The 20,763-nt window shown below is 51.3% G+C and overlaps 2 protein-coding genes across 2 annotated transcripts; both read left to right on the top strand.

Moving 5' to 3' along the window:
- COL26b_004560 (uncharacterized protein) lies at positions 1–643 on the top strand (the record flags this gene model as incomplete). Its single annotated transcript, XM_053177434.1, has 2 exons — positions 1–61; positions 135–643. The coding sequence occupies 2 exons, from the start codon at positions 1–3 to the stop codon at positions 641–643; spliced, it is 570 nt and encodes a 189-aa protein (XP_053038548.1).
- A 2,312-nt stretch (positions 644–2,955) lies between these two features.
- COL26b_004561 (uncharacterized protein) lies at positions 2,956–5,157 on the top strand (the record flags this gene model as incomplete). Its single annotated transcript, XM_053177435.1, has 1 exon — positions 2,956–5,157. One exon carries the CDS (start codon positions 2,956–2,958, stop codon positions 5,155–5,157), a length of 2,202 nt encoding a protein of 733 aa, XP_053038549.1.
- Between the last annotated feature and the right edge of the window lie 15,606 nt (positions 5,158–20,763).

Consider the following 20,763-nt stretch of genomic DNA (forward strand, 5'->3'; position numbering starts at 1 on the left):
ATGAATACTGGCCGTGTGAACTTGTTGCTGACTTGTGCACCACGCAGCGACATCGACAACTGTTTGTATTCGAGAGGTGAAAATTGTACAGATTTGCGAGAGGGATTGGACGCCGTAGCTAACCGTTCGGCTAGATGCTAAGATCTTTGACCTGGTTTCCGACTTGATCGATGAATACTTTGAGAAGCACCTATCTCTGACTCGAGAAGAGGCAGTAAAGCTACATCACCAGTACCATACGGACTATGGACACTCGATCGAGGGCTTGGTCCGACACCACAAGATTGACCCCATAGAGTACAACGCCCAGGTTGATGACGCGCTGCCCCTCGAGGATATCTTGAAGCCAGATGTGCAACTCCGAAAGCTGCTTGAGTATGTCGATACCTCTAAAGTCCGGCTCTGGTTATTAACCAACGCGTACGTGACTCATGCCAAAAGAGTTATCCGGATTCTTGGTGTCGAGGATCTCTTCGAGGGGTTGACGTACTGCGATTACTCGCAAGTGCCCTTCATCTGCAAGCCGAACAAGAATATGTTCCTAAAGGCTATGAAGGAAGCTGGGGTGGAATCAGTTCAGGATTGTTACTTCGTCGGTATGGCCTCCATCCATGATGAGTCCTCAGAGGCGTTTCCACGTTGACATAGATGCATAGATGACTCTCACGGGAATTGCGTCGGCGCTCAGAAGGCTGGCTGGACAGCGGCTCACTTTCTTGAAAGAGGGCTTCCAATGCCCTCGAAAGAAGCATCGCAGTATCAAATACAAAGTTTGGAGGAGCTTCGAGATATCTTTCCTCAGTTCTTCAAGTCTCGAACTTGTTCTAAGACCTCATGACAGAAGCCAGGAGTGGCAGTAGCGGCTTGGAGCAAAGATCAGCACCTGACAACTGAAAGAATATGGAGTAGACCATAGGCATATCTAACAATCCAGCTTTGCAGGAAGCTAGACATCATAAACACTAGATTAGAAAATCACTTGTGTGCTGCGAAGAATCGACTTTTTGCCTCATACTGTTCTTGTGTCACGGAGTTCAGTCACACAACCAGCAAGTTTGTGGAAAACAATTCCCAATGCGGCCTCTTCAATTTTCTATCATGTTTCTTTCAGTCTCCTTTGCAACGAGAGTTTTCCCGACATTGGATCCTCATGGAACAGGATTGAGACAATCACATAGCTGGTAATCTCGGAGGCGGCCTATTTCTCCACTCCGGAACCGGAGACACTTGAGTTGTCCAATTAAGTCATCCCTTTGGAGGATTTAGTGGAGCAATAAGTCCGCTATTTAAGGTTTCGCGTCCGAGTCGTCATCTCCGCCGTCCACCGGAAACACTCCAGACGGACGGAGAGGCCACTTTGTGAACCTGCTGTCGGCTTCAACCCCATCAGAAGACTGTCGAATACGAGAAACCGAATCCTCATTTGACGCGTGTGCATTGACGCGGGAATTCTCAATATGCCCTGCGAATCGGGTTGTTGTGGTCCGCCTAAGGATCCAGTCCCGACCCCCGGACCAGCTGCCCTCCCTGGGCCGAACACTAGTCTCACCGTTGCAGAGGAACGGATTGCAGAGGGCGATGGCGAAGACAGCATCGACAACGTTGAAGATTTGAAAGATAGAGACGGCACCCAAAGCGGCTGCGGCTCTGAGATCGACAAGCCAACCTTGGGCCGTGGAGTCAATCCCACAGATCTCAATGAGAGTTGCCAGGATCGGTGTTGTTCTTCAACCGCTGCAGATAAAGATGGCTGCGATGCCGAGAAATCGAAGAGTGAAGACAATTGTCAGGACGGTTGCTGTGGCACCGTCAACATGGAACGATGCGATAATGGGAAAAGTATTAGCTCTGCGGCTGCCAAAGTTGTCGACTCTTGCTGCGTTTCCAACATTGCAATTGAAGACACCTGCAAGAAGGAATGTTGCGGCAACAACACTATCAAGAACACCAATGTCGCCTCCACTGACCAAGTTGCACTCGAAGATGATTGTAAGAAGGAATGTTGCGGCGATTCCGTCAAAAATGCAAGTGGGATTGTCGATGTTGTTGGCGACAACACGAGCAAGCCAAACGAAACCTGTGGTTCGAAGGTCAAGGCTGAAGAGAACTGCAACAAGGGATGTTGCGAGACAATCCGAGAGAGCAAGCCCGTCCAGCCAAGCGGCACTTTGACTGCTATCGAGGATGACTGCTGCGCTCTGGTTGCCAAGGCTGAAGAGAATTGCAAGAAGGGATGCTGCTCCTCCCCAGCCCCAAAGTCTCAGGAGGAGAAGGTTCCCAGCTGCTGTGAAGGCAAGACCTCTCCTTGCTGCGACTCGACTTGCATTGATCGTCTCGCTCTACGCGAGTGTACCAGCGGCAAGCGTTCCAACAGAAAGAGTGAGTCACACGCACGCCACCTCAATCTATTTGCGACTGACACGGCTCGTAGCTCGATCAGGAGCGGAAGGCTGCACTGGGGGAAAAGACGGGAAGCCATGCCGCGGCCACGCCCGTACCGTTCGCGAGACCTATCAGGCAAGGCTTGAAGCCTTGGGCTGCATCTGCCGCGCCCTCCTCGCTCTCGGTCAAGAATCATGCTGCGCACCTCGTGATCGTTCGTCTGTCGAAAAGAAACGAGCATCGATCACCTCGGTTCGGACCCGCAGTTCAGTTGATTCCTGTTGCGTATCAGGGCCGAGCAAACCGGTCTGCACAGCCAACAGAGGTCTCAGGACCAAAAGGGCAGGTCGGTCTGCAAGTCCAAAGTTTAAAAGCAGAGGGTGCGCTGATGGATGCTGTGCCGCAACCAACACCCCGAGAATTGTTGGTTCTTGTGCGGATTCTTGTTGTGGCGATGGGGATTCGCCTGCCGCTTCCCAACCTCTCTGCAAGTCTGGTGCAAACATCACCAACGATAACGACCTTGAGAGGGGCGTGTCTGGAACAGAGCATGTTGTTCTCAGTATCTCGGGCATGACATGCACGGGTTGCGAGACTAAACTCAAGAGAACGCTTGCCACCGTGGACGCAATCAAGAATTTCAAGACTAGTCTTGTTCTTGCGCGTGCAGAGTTCGATCTAGACGTCGGAGTTGGCTCGGCGGACGATGTCATCAAGCATCTCGAACGGACGACGGAGTTCAAATGCGAGAGGATCACGAGCCAGGGGGGCAGCAAGCATGTTCGCCATGTTGGGGTGATGACTTTACTCTCCATCGTCCTGACTATTCCGGTTCTCGTGATGGCTTGGGCACCTTTGCCGGATAATGAGATTGCTTATGGGTCAGTTTCTTTGGCATTGGCAACTATTGTTCAGGTTGCTATTGCTGGACCATTCTATCCTACAGCACTTAAGAGCTTGATCTTCTCCAGAATGATTGAGATGGACTTGCTCATTGTGCTGAGTACTAGCGCCGCGTACATCTTCTCCGTGGTGTCGTTTGGTTATCTAGTCTCTCACAAGCCTCTGTCGACCGGGGAGTTCTTTGAGACGAGCACACTCCTCGTCACTCTCATTATGGTTGGCAGATACGTTGGTGCGCTGGCTCGTCAGAAGGCCGTTGAGTCCATTTCCATCCGATCTCTGCAGGTGTCCACAGCGACAATCATCGACACCTCGGGCCAGGAAAAGGACATTGACTCTCGACTGCTTCAGTATGGAGACACTTTCCGAGTTGCTCCCGAGTCTCGCATTCCAACCGACGGCACAGTCATTTCTGGTTCGTCTGAGCTAGACGAGTCTATGGTCACGGGCGAATCAAGAGTAATCGAGAAATATGCAGGCTCTTCTGTCATTGCAGGCTCGATCAATGGTTCTGGAACCCTCAACATACGCCTAACCCGTCTGCCCGAAGACAACACAATCAGCAACATCGCCGGGATGGTTGACGAAGCCAAGCTGTCCAAGCCTAAAATACAGGATATAGCAGACCGAGTTGCGTCATACTTCGTCCCAGTCGTAGTCACATTGACGATAATTACATTTGCTGTATGGATTGCCGTTGGAGTCGCTGTCCGCAAACAGTCCGGCTCCCAAGCAACGATCCAGGCAGTCACATACGCAATCACCGTTCTCATCGTGTCATGTCCATGCGCTATTGGACTAGCAGTTCCTATGGTGATCGTCATCGCCAGTGGAGTTGCTGCGGAAAAAGGCGTCATCTTCAAGTCGGCCGACAGTATCGAGATCGCTTACAAGACCTCGCATGTAGTTTTCGACAAGACAGTGACACTGACCCGTGGGGAATTAAGCGTGTCTAAAGAATCGTACGTTACTGGCGATCCAGAAGCGACGCAATCGTTGCTTCTTGGCCTTGTTGGTAGCATCAAGCATCCCGTATCCGCAGCGGTTGCCGCCCATCTAAAGGCGAATGGTATATCGCCAGCGCCGGTATCCGATTCCAAGACTTTGACGGGTAAGGGTGTCGAGGGTCAGGGAACCATCTCTGGTCGCAAGCTCCGCGCTGGCAATTCGCGATGGCTGGGTCTATCGTCTGATCCTGCTGTCGAGTCCTTCTTGTCGCAAGGATACACCGTCTTCTGCTTCACGGTCGACGGGACGTTGGTTGCATTGTTTGCGCTAGAGGACTCGGTGCGGCCCGAGGCTTTCGCAACCGTGTCCAAGCTGCAGGCCTCCAACGTCTCGGTCCACATCCTTTCGGGCGACGATGACGGGGCGGTCCAGGCGGTTGCTTCTCAACTCAACATACCCGAGGCTAATGTGCACTCGCGATGCAACCCCGCAGACAAACAGGACTACATTCAGCAACTCTTAGCCACACCCTCCACCCATGTGTCCAAATCGGAAAAGAAGCCGAAGAAGCCCGTCGTGATGTTCTGCGGAGATGGCACTAACGATGCCGTTGCACTGGCCCAGGCTACCATTGGCGTCCACATGAACGTGGGCACTGACGTGGCTAGATCTGCAGCCGATGTTGTCCTGATGCGCCCCAGCCTGACCGGTATCCTCACCGCCATCGCGGTGAGCAGAAAGGCCATCCATCGGATTGCATTCAACTTTGGCTGGAGCTTCGTCTACAACTTGTTTGCCATCCTCCTCGGCTCAGGGGCTTTCGTCAACGCCCGCATCCCACCGGAGTTAGCCGGCCTCGGCGAACTTGCCTCCGTCTTACCTGTCATCGCCGCTGCGGTGCTGTTGCGTTGGAGTAAATTGTAAGGTACTCAGGCTGATGGGTAATCATAGCGTCCATCGGGATGCTTCCAGGAGGGGTGTGTCGGAATACTGGCGGAAAACACTGGCGGGAAACTTTCCTGGAGAGGAGGGTGACGGCCAAAGGGGGGACGCTTGAGGATGTGCGTCGTCAAGCAGATTCAACATCTGTTCTGCGGGGTGAGACTTCTATTCACAAAACTTCATGCTTTAATTGGGCGATTGCAGCTTTCCGCAGCGTTGATGTGGAATCATGCTACCACCCGAACGTGATCGATTATTTCAATAGGACAGTTTGTGATTGTCTAAGTCACATTTCACATTCATCGCGAATGCCCCACGGTCTCCACCTACAGCTGTGTGCCTATCGTCTCGCGGAAGCCGGATGTTGCGCGTTTACCCACTTGGGAACGTGTCCCTGCGAAGGGTTGCTCATTCGGAACCCTGTAACATCCTTTCGAAAATCTAGACAAACTTCGGACCGGGGACCTTCTGGTTTGAAGCCTTGAACGTGAGCAAGCCTTGTCTGTTTGTTGACCCTCCTCCACCCGCCCTACCGATATGAACCCTGCGAGCCTCAACCCAATCTCAAAGTGAACGAAGTTGAGATCTTTGCGGTCCTCCGGGACGCCACATTGCTTTTTCCAATTTGATGCAGGGTTCCAGAGAGGCTGTGTCGCTTGCCGAAGTACAGGCTACAAACATCCAAATATGGCCACTTGACAAGACAGAGCGGAGGGGGCTCCGACGGAGGCAACAAACCAAGGCCGTCACGCGTCGTTAATTGGCCGTTTACCACTAATTTCCGATCCCTCTTACATACATGCGATGTGCAGCCCCTTTTAGCTCCAAAGCATGGCTCTAAGGATCGAAAAATGACGCGAAAAGACCAAACTCCGATGTGAAGCCTGCGGGACGGGACGAGCCAAGACGCTCAACTCGCTTGTGTAGCGCTAGCACGTCTCTCAGACATACATACCGCCCTGACTTTTCAAAGCAAAGCTTACTCGCTCAGAGAAGGTCTCTGAGACTCCTTGCCTCGGTATTTGAGTACCAAAGATGAGGGCCACCTGCTACTGGGTACCGATCGCTTATTCCTTCACCGGTAGTTTCTGCGCCATTATAATCATGACCGCGGAGATAACAATGACCCCACCTCCTCAGTAGATCAGTCTTGGCCGAACGAGGACTTCAATAGCGACAGGGGCATTCTAAGACCCTGGTTTTCTGCCGTATACTTGGACAGGACTTTCACATTTCGTACCCTGGGTGGACCAGTCAATCCTCCACAGTCCAGAGTTGCACGAAGAGCATGGCAGCACAACGGGTCACCCGTCCGTGTTCCGCGCAACGCACGACATGCTCATGTGGTCACTGCCAAGAGGGTATCTGCCCCTCTCGGTGACTTCAGGCTGTCCGGGATCTCAGGTCTAGACTTTCGGTGACCAGACGGCTTTTGGCCTCACCGGGCGTACGCTGAAATATGCATGGCCAAAAGCGCAGCAGGCTGTACCGGGACAAGGGATTACGACCCGCGGCACGATTTGGTTGGTAAATGGCGCAAGAGATGATGGTGTTTACGGCCGTTGATAGTGCCGCATCGAACAGAATCACCTCGAGCCATGGAGCCGGCGCCGCTAGGGCCCAAGGCCTTAACCCAGGATTCAGGGTGCTGTCAGCCTGCCAAGACCTCATGCAGAGGTGAATAAAAACAGCTCAAAAGAAGAAAAGAAGACCTTATGCGAACCCGAGCAAAACGAGCCATTTTTCATTCGAGGAGGACACGTGAGCGTGGTTCTATCCGGAGCTAAGTTCCGGTGTCGGAGCCGGACACATGCGCCGGAACAAGTGGGTCCGGCATGCGATTCAGTCCGAGCGGCCCCGGTAACCCCGGGGTGCAACCGCCGGCAGGCAATACTTAGATTGTTCTTGGTGTTTCAAGACTCTTTTCCGCCGCCCGCTGTAAGATTGTACTAAAGCGCTTGTATCTGAGATCCCACCAGCCTGAAGCGTACATGCTGCAAGCATTCGGAGGCGCATTAATGCGATGTCTGAAACGAAGATGTGCAGGGCGGACAGAAGACAGAAGGTTTTCGAGGGCTGCGTGTTCATGCACTTTGAACAGGCTAAAAGGTCTTTCTTGACTCATAGATCAGCGATACTATGGCTGTTTGGCGCGAATGAAGATTGGCGTGTAATGCCATGGGTGTGCGAACTCATCCAGAAAGCGATCTGCGCCACCGAAGTTGCGGTGTAGTCATGAGAAATCTGATTGTACAGTTTCTGCCAGCGAATTATCATAGCGACTCCTGTAGGGTCTGATGGGCGAGATTGTCTGGAGTTCAGCACGCTAGCTAGTCGTCAAATGAGACCTATTGTCTGTGTCTTTCACTGTCGGCACGCGGTGGTTGGTGGGCCTGGTGGGAAGTGACAGGGTCGCAGTAGGACGCTGCACAGTGACGAGCGAGATGCAGATGCAATGCGACCAGGACTTCAACACCCATGATAAGGGTAGTAAAACGGTAAAAGCAAACATGCCATGGGCGGCTGACCAGGGCCGCCCCGTGCCACAACGCCCCGTGCCGGCCGTTATGTCGAGTGACGCTGGCGAGGCATTTCGAGACAGCAGCGGAAAGCACTCGGCCCACTCCCGCACCCGACTGAATGGCACTGGCGTCGCAAATATCCCCAGGTCTTCGGCGGTAAGCAGCACGTTTGTACCCAAAACAGTCCCTGAACTTGGTTCTGAGAAATCAGCCTAGCGTCGTTTCCTCTTTTCTCTGTAGATGATATCTGAGATCACGTTGATGTAGTTTTTCTCCGATGCCAGTGCGTGATCTGGCAAAAGAAAATGATAGAAAAGCTCTTGGGCAGAATATCGACAGTCGCTTGAATTACTTGACAGGTGTGGGCAGAAGTGGAAGCCCTTGAGCTTCCCGAAGTAAGATAGCGACCAGGCACGCAACGTGGGAACCATGTCGCCTTGTCCTAACCTGCAGTTTACTGCGGCTAGTGAGGAGGATATACCTGGGGATGAACATTCTGTCATAACCTTCCTTGCTTGGGAATGGCCGCATCCCTCTCGGACTTGAGAGTATTGCCGGCAGTACCAACAAGGAACCAAAGTAGAAGCGGATGGAGCCATTGACTCGTGGTAGGTGCAGTTTGGGATCTGAGAATCATCGCGGCCTCCGAGCAGCAGCGAGCCGGCAGACCCCGATGAACAATCATTGGCGATAGCTTCCTGCGAAGGGGGGGTGGTATGGATCCTGTGCGCAGACCTAAAGTACTGTGCAGATAATGATCTATCATCTCATCTAATTGTTTCTCAATGGAATTTCTGCCAAGACTGACAATCCAAGCTGAACTAAGACGTTTGTAGCTACTAATCTGGTGCCGTTAGAGCGAACAAATTTATGGTCGAGTACGGAGTTTCGTTCGCTCATCCTGCGACTTTGTCGGAGTTTGGTACGTGCCAAGATTCATCGGGCCGTGGAAAAAGAAGCAAGCTGAGGGACGCCCCCTTTGCCCACAACCGCGTCGGCCGCTCGGGTCTTTCTCCCCAGCCTCTGCAGCAAAATCAGCAGAGGTCGGTTTCTACCATAAATGATATCTGATAAGTGATAAGTGACCCGCCTTCAGATCCCGGAACACCAATGTATTCAAATCATGGTAACGCTCAAAGTATCACCAACTACCACATTAGATACTACTATCATGATGAAAAGGTACTGGAAGACCAGTATGGCGTAGGTCTATCCCGAGTTCGTACCTGTTCGCAACCGCTTTGGCGGTATTCCGCCAAAGGTGCTCATATGCGCAACGCGCATTGTGCATGCAGGGAGCCTTCTCACCTCGCTCCTCATTACGTACGGACACTAAGAGTCTCAGACGCAAGCCACCAGGCATGCTGACTGACTACATCCCAAAGGAGACGAGTTCACTAATCAATTGCATTTTATACCGCCAATCAAGTTCATGGAAGACTCTCGCCCTATGAGACCTCCAAGTTGGTCCGGATGCCATCCCACCAATAGGTAGCAAGGAAAGCACCGGAGCGTCTCCCATCGCCTACGGACTGTCACGAGGGGTGGGCAGAAATTTGATGCAGCATGTCAAGGAGAGCCCATACACTCAGCCTGAGCAGCAGGTTGCTGATGCTGCAGGCAGTAGTCATTGCGACAGGAATCGTCACTGTCGGCCTAATACTAGGAAGGAATTCAATTACCAGGAGGATGCGGTCTAGTATCATTCATGGAGCGGGAGGCAATGGAAAGTACATGTTGAATCGAAAAGATGTGAACTCGTACTACACTTGAATTGCAGGCCTGTTAAGTCTTCGAGAACTGGAAAAGCGACCGCGTCTTGGGACTTCTACGCGTCCACCGTCCGTCATGCTTCTACTTCCCTCTGAAATAATTTTCCGCCAGTCTTTCCAATTAAGTGCACTTATCAGAGGTGAATCCACAGATGAGATAGAAGCACTAGCGATACGGGCGTAAGTTGTCGCATTTTCAACAACTTGAGAACATTTTGAAGCCACAAGCTTCTCTACTTAAGCAAGAATCGAGTAGGCGAGAAGACCAAAGCGCAACATTGCCTCAACACACTTTTATCGTCACTCTCGTTCATGGATTATCAATTCTTGCCTTGGATGCTACGGGGCAAGCTGAACTCTTGGCGACGGTTTTACTCTTCCCTCTTTTCGTTGTTACTAGTATTGTTCGGCATCCGTCGCCCAATTGTGCCAGAGGGGTCTTCAGTCGAATACAAAATAATAACTGCATAAGGACCTGTTATTAGTTTCGTTCCAAACATTCTCTGAAACCACGCTGGCAATGTCTCGCGCGGGCCGTGGCGAACACTTGTGTCTTTGTATTACCGCGCCTGTGGGAACTAGTCAGCCGTTGGGGAGCAGTCAGAACCGTCCGCGGCTTTACCAATTCCGCAAGGAGCTGGTATTCCATCAAAAACTGGTCTTGATGTCGCATGCCGGCGCGATAGAAATTGCTGGCACGAATTCCGACCGTTATTCAAGGCGTGATCCGGTGTATGGACATGGTATTTCTGTTGACAAGACATTCGGGGGAAGATTTGCCACACCGACTGGACTGTACCAGCCGCAAGGGAAATCCAGACCGCTGCTAGGGATGAAGCGCCTCCTTCTTGCACATTTTCGACATGTGCAAAGCAACCAATGGTAACTTGCGTTGGCCACGTAGTTGCTGTTGGATGGTTGGCATATTCGGAAACGCGTCAGAATGCAGGATCTTGCGCCGAGTAACGTATGGTTCGATTCGAAGGCAGGAAGAAGTCGGTTGTAACGATCGGGAAGTCGACGGTCTATCGCTGAGGATTCATCGAGTGGATGTATAACGCGTACGCGATGGCTTGGAGTTTGTCGAGATTCGTCGATCGAAGTAACGGGATGCCTCGATAGGTAAGGACTGAGGAACCTGCAAGTTCGAGATGGATGTCTGCTTCGCTTCTGCTGGATGCTGCACTACTGGACCATCGAAGAGGGGTTGCTATCGAGGCGCGGCATCTTGCCTGATGAAGCAACCACCTTGATGCAGAAACAACAAGTGGTCAACTATGACGGCGGCAATCTGCGACCACAGGAGTGAAGGGAGGTTGGACGAGGTAATTTCGGCTGTGGGAGCAGAAAGTCTGCTACGCGTACGTAGGGCACCATCAACTTTGGTCGTAAGGCATCGCGAAGGCGACCCAGTCACCAGAGCAGGGCGAAATACCGTCGGTAAAGCGTGAATAGTTGTCGATGATGGCCGTGGTCGGCCTTTAACTCAGTGAAAGAGACAGCAGACATGATTCAATATTCAATGGGGACAGGTTGCGATTAGATACTTTGTGTGGGTTGTAGCCCCCTTTTCCTTGCGGGACATCAGCACACAGCATCACCATGTCACTGTTGCTCAGCCCCAAACAAAGCTCCAAAACTTTGAATGGTTACCAATACGCGCAATACGAAATGAGGAATGAAGGAGGATGTCTTTTTGACCATCAAGCTCTCCTCGGTCTTGGCTAACGCTTCTCGAGGCGCCCGAAATGACCAAAGCTGAATCAATAGCTATCATCCACAGCAGAGTACTCTAAAAATGCCCAAGGCCAAAGCTTTAAGAATCTTTGTTCGCTGATTTGCCGCTTTTAGGGGGGCTTGGCACTGTGGTGCAGTGCAGTCCGCATCGCGAGTACCTCGCGAGCGCAACGCATCGTCACTGTTACAACAGAAGACTTTCTTAGACGCAAACCTTGCGCTTGCGTATCAAATGGAACTCATGAGCCCACCCTTGAAGGCATTATCACGCGTAATGTTATCTAAAAAGAATTGTCAGCGTCGCAGGATGCTACCTCTGCACTGGGAGATGCTTTGCCAGCCGGCCGAGAGTTGTCTTACTTCTTCGTCACCCCTCTCAGCATGTTTCACAATGTCTATCAATCTAAGACTCCAAGAAGTAGCTGTACTGATTCAAAACAATGGGAGGCTTGCTGGCGGCTGAAAACGCGTTCCGCCTAACAGCGCGTGGGCGCCTCTTTGGAATCAATGCTGTGTCAGCCGTCTTATTGTTGCGCTTTGGTTTCGTCCGACGCCTTCGGCCCAAACGAACTCCCCGGTCCGTTAATTGTGGAATGGTCTGGCAACACGTCGCCTTCGGCCCCGACAGGCAGGGCTGGGCGGGGTTGGCAGAAACATGGAGAAACATGCAATCGCTGTTGTTCTTCCCACAGGACCGGCTCAAGGTCTCCCTTCACACATGCGTGACTTACTTCGCACACATCTGTTTCTCCTGGCGGTGTATGGAAATAATGCGGATGAATTTCTCTCAAGCATGCAAGCCCCATTGCATGCGCGTCACATGATATGAGCAACTGCACCAGCTGTCCGCCGTAAAAAAGCAAAGATGGTCTCCACAATGGGCACATCGAATGCTTGAGACACCTCGAGGCTTTCTCCAAGTTGAGCATTTCCAACCGTTCGGGAGCGGTCACTTTACGAAGGAGAATGTTAGCTCGATATGCTCGTTTCGGTAAGAGAGAACATGCAAGCTTCACAATTCGTTCCGTTTGATTACGATGGCTACTCAGCTTCAAGCTATCCGCAGATCTTCTTCGCGCGTCATGGGTGCTCAGCGTAGAGTAGACAGCGTCTTACAATTGGCCGCCAGGCCTGTCGCTCCGCTGTAAAACAGGACGCGCTGATTCGAAGAGCATTTTCCTCATGCGGAAAGGCGCCCATCCACCGGACCCGGGCCGTGAAGTCCTCTCCAAGGACCCTCAAAAAGAGACAGTCCCTTGGATTTGATGTTTCCACAAAGACACCCCCAGACCCGAAACCCCAGCAGCTGTAAACATGTACACTCTGGGTCTGTTCTGCCTTCCTTACCCATGTCCCTGGAGTGACCTGCAAATGCCACGCGCTAGCTTTGCACATGCGCCCCGGGTGCCTTTGACACTGAACGGACACCCCACCCCGCCGTCCATCGGCCACACCTCGTCCGGTACATGGGCGGAAGTATACGCAACGACAACGCAAAGATCTATACCATGATGAGACGCTCGAATCTCATGCCGCGTCCAAAAAGCAAGCAACATGGTAAGGTAACATGGCAGGTCGCAGAAAGAATTACTGTTAGGGCTGTGGCCTATGCAGCCATGTCACTAGCCCATGCTAAGCATGTTTCTGCGATAACATCCTCCTCATCTCATAGAGCTCCAGTATATCTCTTTCACACTGTTCATCTTACAGCTCGCAACTATTGTTCCACTGCTGTCTTCTTTCCATCCTGTCCGACAGAAACCCTTGGTCTGACCACTCGCAGTGGCATTCTTTGTCCCAGTCACACACAACGGTTCACCTGGCATGTCGGATCTGACAAGATCTATCAGATAACCATATTAGCCCGAAGCTGTGTATCCTTGTCACATAGATCCTGCACACCATCGTCAGCTGCGCCCCGGTCTTCTGGTCGGCATAGGTGCTTCTAGGCCCGATACCGCTCCAACCCGGATATGTCCGTCATCTGATTGCGGAACAAACAGCCCTCGGTACTATTAGATACTCTTCATTGCAAGATCCGGTGAACAAAAAACGAACGCAATGGAAGTCGAATGCGGACAGTGGAGTGAGCATGAGCAGCCGTTGTGGCCTAGGGGGAAAGAGCCAGACAGGCTGGTAAGTTGACGCCGGCATGTTCCACAGGAACACCTATGACAGAAAGCGAGAGAGATTGCTAACACACAACTTCAGCACCCGGTAAGCTCGTATTTTTCGAGCACAAGCTTGCCGGAGCATGTCGGCAACCCGGCGTCGCAAGGAGCAGAGCACTTTCCTTCGTTGTTCCCCATGACAGCAAATGGAATGGCTCAGTCTCCTCGCAACGGAGTCACGACGCCAGTAATGCATTGTTTCGGCGGTATCAACATGCTCGGATCTGGCGTCAACATGGATCCGCAACCTATGACTGCACAGTACCCTTGGGCGCAGGATGTTGATGGCATGTTCGCTCCTTCGCACCACATCAATGCCCCCAATGCTTTTCAGTCCCCTATGTACATCCCTCTGCAGCATTGTGATTCTGCGCCCTCGGAGAAGCAGACTCTACAGCCGCATGCGAACACGTCTACGAGGTTCCAGGGCAGTGATACACGCATGCAGTTTTCGGGTTTTGGGCATTCAGCCGTCCAGTACTCTGCAGACATCCATCCAAATGGGGCATATTCGTACCGCTCGCCGCCAGAAAGCGAGACAAGCTCGCAATCTTCACAAGGATCTCCTCCTGAATCTTTTAGCTACCCTTCACATGGAGATTCAATCACCAGCGAAGCATCGAAATCGCCGTTACTTGAACAAGAGCTCCCAGGAGACACAGAATCTACGATCCCTGTTGACCCGGAGCTTGGTCGGCCTTCGTCTTACTTTGCGTCAAAGACGGCACATCAACGCAGGCTGAAAGCTCACCTCCCAGCAAGCGTTGACTCCCAGTTGATGCCTCCCCCTTCAGCTGTTCCTGCGAAGAGACATTTGGTGGACCTGGAGGCGGAGGAAGGGCTCGGCAAGGTTCCCTGTCGGGGCGGCCCCTTGACGCAGAAAAAGCGACTGGATGCGGCATCAACGAGGAAGTTGGGGGCATGTATTCGTTGCAGGATGCAGCATTTGACGGTATGTTTTGGTCGAAGGTTATAAGTTGTCCAGCAGAAGCTAACACATTTATCCATAGTGTGAACCTAACCCGGAGCATCCTGAGGGTCCCTGTCTCACCTGTACAAAGCTCAACAGAAAGTCGCCCAAAGTTGTTCACAGGAATCTCTGCTGTCGGGCCAAGATGGGAGAGATCCAACTTTCCTTGCCATGCAATCTAGGCATCACAGAACGAAAGTTTCAGAGTCTCGCGGAGCACGACCTCACTGATGATGAGTGGATGTCCAACAAGGTTGAAACGGTTCAGCTTATGACTAGAGGATTGTGTCGACATCCCCTCAACATTCGAGTGCGACTTTTCTCCCAAGAGAGATACGACAGACTCAACTATTCGATCAGGACTAGATCGGGAGATAAAGAGCACATGCATCTCCCGCCGTACGCCTTGGCCAATGTAAGGGATACGAGGCGCTCCTTTCAAGCATACTTGGACGAAAACTTCATTACTAGCTTGAAGGAGCAGATCGACAAGGAAGGCACTCATCCGATTATCAGGGAACACTATTTGGAGGCTCTGATGCATTATGACAAGCTTTGTGACGACTTCGATGAGGACAACAAGGAAAGACAAATTCTCAAAGACTTTTTCAAGCTCAGAATGGCACTCCGTAAGTGTTTTGAACAACAAGGTCTCTTCATCGAGATGAGAACGACTCCAAGCTGACTTTCAAATGGCAGATCACTGCATGAGTCCTTCTTGGGTGTATGATGAGTCTACTGGAAGCCACAAATGCCTCGGGGTCTACAGAGTCAAGGACGAGAAGCATCCTCTTCTTCACCGAATCCCAACGCCTCGAATGATTGTGGCTCAGCTTTACGCGATTGTTTGTACGAAATTTGTGGATACACTTACCGAGAAAGTGCTCCATAATCTCGAGCAGCTCTACAGCAGAGCGAAGTTCCAGCCGTTCTTCACAGTCTATGTGGTAACCTTTCTACTTCTTCATGAAGTCTCATTGACTGTTGGCCACTGGAAGGATGGAAGGGAGGTTTTCACCGGCATCATAGTAAGTTGATTCCCATTTGTTCGTGAGCAGTCTTTCATCCTAACATTCACTCACAGAAAGAGCCGATGCTACCCCAAACAACAGACCCTTTTGCCACCAAAATGTGTCACAACGCAGAGATTTTGTTATTGCATTGGCACTACTACAGAAGGAAACCCAATGCTTCGGTTGCAGGCGACAACTTCTATGGCGACGACATGAACAAAGGCTTTCTGTCGGACGTCTCTGGAAGTCAGAAGTTTCTTGTCAAAAAGACTTGGGTTGACCTGAAGCAGAAGTTTACAAACGAACCTTTTGATGAAAATGGTAATCTAAAATGGTCCAACTTTGTCATAAGTCTTCGCTAACATATCTATCAGATTTCCAAGGCTCGGGTGGACTTGAACTTGACTTTCATCCCCTCTACTGGGCTTCGCAGATGTTTGTTGAAAACTGGGTACCCTTCCAACACGTCTCGGTCCGTCGCAAAGGTACGTCCGCGACCTCGCCGTGGACACCAGGGACGCCACCAGAGATGCCATCGCTGGAAGAGGATTGCCGCACCTGATCCAAGCTGGCCAGAAGAAGCTTGTAGAGCCGAGTTTGACATGTCATGCTATCCACGAATTGACGAACTCATGTGGAGGATGAGGGGAAACATTGAGTGGTCGATGTACCCATGGTGTTGATTCATTAGAGAGAAATGTGGTGCTCTCCACACTACCATGAGGTACTTTGGAGACAGCTTTTATGCTGAGACTGTGGCTGGATTGGCATCCTGTTTAGGTCACCTCTTGTTCGGTTATTACCATTCAATCCTGTAGGCAACAATACATCGTTTTACCCTTTCGCATTGCATAAAGCTTTTATTTTTCGCCTTTGAATAATCGTATACTAAGTTTTTGAATACAAGCTCCAAGAATTTCACCCGAATTCATTTCAATGTAAGTCAATAGTTCTAAACATATTATACAAAAGATCCCTAGATTATGCCTACATCAACTGTCATCGTAAAGCCAGCAAACCTTGCCGTAGTACACGAGATTATCGCGCCTTCAGTGAGTGGCTTTTTTTGCTACTTTTCCCAGATGAGGACTTGTGCCTCTTTGCGTTATACTCCAAGTCGACTCTGTAGTTTGAACCTCGGCCTAACGATGATGACGATGTAGATGAGCCATACGAAGTGCTGCTGCCGGCAGACGACTTGTAAGAGACGCTGCTCTGTGACGAGGAGCCGGAAGTCGACGTTGAAAATGCTTCTGCGTCCTCTTCCACTGGAAGAAGCCCGTTGATCTTGGACAAAGCCGAGCCTCGACGGTGAGAGCGGGTAGCGGAGGTGTACCCAAACTTGCGACTGGCGGTCCCCTTGCGAAGCTCGCTGAACGTCATGTCAGGGGTTGTTGCACGAGTTGGGACTGGGGGTGAGCGGTTAGCTACTCGGCCGACCGGCGGGAAAACGCGGAGGATTTCTTACGGTAACGTGCACATTCAGCGCAACATCCGTGATCACATGTCTTGGTCTCCTCCGTCGACATGCCGTTCGAGTCTTGCACTGGCTTCGGCATGGTACACCAGCCCTGTGTGTTGGGTCCCTGACCACACTGGCAACAAGTCCAGGTTCCACCCATGGCCTTATACTGACAGTTGAGGAGGGGGCAATCAGCATTGCTGGGCTGGGAGGTTGCATAACTCAGGTGGGTGCAGGGAGTCTCCACGCCGGTCTCGAGATCGATGAGAGCCGAGGGGCAATAGTGCCAATTGATAGAGGTGTGGGAGCAAGGATGCCAGCGAGGATGACCGTGACACATTTTGGACTACTTGGTTACTGGAAAAAAATGAATTGGCCTGAGGGACGTGAGATCTTGAGTGAAGATGTACAGCGACTGATAATGCTGTAAAAGACAAGACCACATCATATCACTGCATGCCACCTGCTGCATCTTATATACTCTGCGTGATCTATTTTCAAGCATTTAGTGGTAAGGTCTTGTTTTCTCAGAGCCAAGAGCACTCGAAATGATCACTATTCCACTTGGTCTGCCGGTGGACGCCTCACTTGATTGCTTTTCCCACCACCTCTGACACACATTTACTTCTCGCCAACCATCTCGAACATGGTCACGTTTTCGCATCGCATCTGTCATCATGGCTGCTTCACCGACAGTAAGGATTGTGCTACCCTGCAGTGGAGATGGCCAAAGTTTACTCTATCAGGACCCAATGTCTCGGAACTCGATATTGGTGGATATGGTGGTGTGAACAAGGTGTTGTACAGCTACCAAGCAGGAAGAAGCCTTGTATACAGTGTCCAATGGGATTCTTACGCGACGTCGCTCAAAGACATCGAGGACACCGTAGACAAATCTGGGTGAAGTCCCCGACGGCTACCTGCAGCTGGGGTTACACCGATCCACAAGTATTGAATCGCGGCGATCTCGTCAAGCCTTCCTCGGTCACACAGCTTACTCTCCTTTCGATGAGTGGGAATTACTCCACGAGTCAGCGATCAGTGGAAATCAATGCCGGTCTCCCGGTGCCTTGGGTAATGGAGATCTTACTCTCGATATGGTGAGCAAAGTGTCTCGTATTCACCTTGTTGGTGGGGTCTCACGATAATTGTGAGACCATGGGGCTGAGATGGAGCCCGAGACTATGGTTTGCTAATCGGCTGGTATGGCATCTGAGTGGACAAAAGCAGCACTACGCACGGGTCTTGGGGAGGATGTGGCTGGATCGAGATGCAAGAGTGCAGGATCTGGAGGCTTATCAAAGGTTCCTTCCACTTGGGTATCTGAGAAGCACCCGATCTCGCATTGCAGTAGCTTCAGGCGTTTTGTGCGAGTACCGGCAATGACGTATCTCATCAATCAGTAATCCTGACAGCCTTTTAGGCAGATCCGTAGATCACTCATCACTCGGCCGAATATCAGGGTTATTCATGAATGTAAACGGGTTAGAAGAATAAGTCTTGGTTTCTATGTATGATTGCCACTGGAATCGTCTGATGATCGTCAACCTCTCCATGAAGATGTCTCTTCAGCAGGGCTTAAGACTTCGTTATCTATCGAGAGCTGCCAAAGTTCCTTGTGCGCACTCAGGCCCCATTCCACTCCATTGTGAAGGGGACTCCTTGAAATCAAACAATGGTTACAACATTACTTGAGCAGTAAGAAACGACATACCATCCAATAGTTTCCATGCTCACTGAATCGATTACCTGATATCCTGGACTCTGATGTTTCCTTTATCCGTCCAGGGCAGCCGTGCAAGTGTTGCAGCAGATGTGCTCGCAGCGATACTCATTTCCGTCAATGATCATGACGCAGCTGCAGCGACCCCCGTCATTCCAACCCTTGCCACACCAGCAGCAGTTCCAGCAGCGATTTCGCATCTCGTAGGGGCAGCTCTCGAGGGGGCATTTGGGCAGCGGCCGTTGGTCATATCCAGGAGGAGGAGGGTAAGGGATGTTGTGCTGAGTGACGTCTCTGCAAGTCTTGCGGTTCGATGAGCTCTTCTTCGAGGCAGAGGGTGCTTTGGAGCAGTAGTCGGTCTGGGACTTGACGTGCTCGCACGGAAGCTTGTAGGAGGTGATGTTGCACATATTGTCTTGTTTCGGAGTTTTCGGGGTTTTTGAGAAGTTTATGAGATGGAGATTACGACTTTGGAGAGACTTTGAGATCTCAGGGGTGCATAAGCAGTATTTGAAGGAAGTTTGATGAGTGCTCATGCAACGAGGGAAAGCTGATGACTATCTGATCTCCTGCTCTTTACCTTTACGAAATACGAGGCATCTCATCTTGATCTTTATAGTCGCTGCCTACGCTGTGAACGTAGGATGGTTCGCCGATAATTTCTCCTCTATCCCGAGTTTTCGAGTATTGGATGACGTGGAGGCGGCCACGATCTCAACTTTTCCCCTGTCGATCAGTAACCCTCCATCTAGATGAGATCTATCCGAGAGCCCGTCGTGTTCCGTCGCCAAACTGACGAGGACTGACTCGCAAGATGCATCCAAAAGAGCAAATAGTCTGAGGGTTATTGAAGGAAAACGTGGCAGCCAGGTTTCTGATATTTGTCAGTGGCCACTAACAGCTTGTACGAATGACACTGAAGTCCGGAACCGGGTCCGTCACCGGTGGAAGAATATTAGTATATCGCAAATGATTCCAGGCAAGGCAAGCATGCGAACCATGTGTATGAAACATGCAACTGCAAGGAAATAATAATGATTGGTCTATCTTGCACAACGAAGTATGAAGGCTCCCAAGCCACCCCGAATTCCCTGTTCAGCCTCGCGCCAATGATGGACTGTTGATGACTGCCTACTGTTGTAGCCGGCTTTCGGAGGCGTCCCTTGTAGCTATTGATCCACGTCGCGAAAGCCCCGACCTTCACTGTGACTGGCCCCCTCGCGATCTTTGTACCACATACTTTCAGCTCTCGGAGTGCGGCTCGTATGTCTAGACTCCGCTAACCCTAAAAGGTAGGTCCACATCAGATACCGAGCACTTGGATATGACAGCCGGTGACTAGCATCAGTCGGCATGTGGCGCTGTCTAGACTCCGGGACCCAAACTTCTTCTGTCCTGCAAGCTCTTGTAATCTTGCAATTCTGACAGACTTGTGGCCCATCTTTGCTGGGCTTTTCGTGTATTCCTTCCTCGTCAGTTTGTCATTGCTTATGAACCGAAATGGCTTTGAAAGCCTCCAGATTTGTGCCGTGATTTTAGCCGAAGGCTGCTTTCATGTGGCGGAGTCCGGAGTGCAGTTCTGACAAACTCGGTGGTAACAGAAAGTGTCTGGACTTTTCTTCATCTTGTGCCGACACCATCGGAGAGAGTTGCTGCCGCGGCTGCATTGGCAGCATATCCAGTGCCCATTGAGTTCCTGAAGACGGCAGTTGCCGGAGCTGCAGTCAGGTGAGATGAGACATCCTCCCGTAGCGCACGGGTTGTCGAAGTCGATCGACTGAACTGGATCGTAGAAGACTCTCTCGCACGGAAGTCGAGTTCTGCCGTCAGAGTCCACGCCGGCATCCCGGCAGAACTCGTAATGCACGACATAATCGATCGGCCGAGCGCAGGGCTGGACATGATGATGGTGAAGGTAAGAGTAGGTACACATTGTTATGTCTTGCGACTTGCGCACTTGTGGCCTGATATCTACGTATCGATGTGTATGTTTCGAATCAATCGACTGGTTGAGTTGCTTTTGTGTTCGGTACTTTCAGACACCTCGTCCTGAATTAGGCAGTATCGAGCGATCAGCGGTCCGTCCCGAATAATGAAGTTCGTGATCGGATATCGAGGTGGCACAAAGTGGTGGGCCCAGGAGGAAATTGCTTAGAGCTGTTTGATTGGGCTTCCTGGTGTGATTATGGCGAACTCTCGGCGAACCAGGGTGAGCGGT

This window comes from Colletotrichum chrysophilum (assembly GCF_026319265.1).
Source record: "Colletotrichum chrysophilum strain AFK26 chromosome Unknown scaffold_28, whole genome shotgun sequence".
Classification (NCBI taxonomy): domain Eukaryota; kingdom Fungi; phylum Ascomycota; class Sordariomycetes; order Glomerellales; family Glomerellaceae; genus Colletotrichum; species Colletotrichum chrysophilum.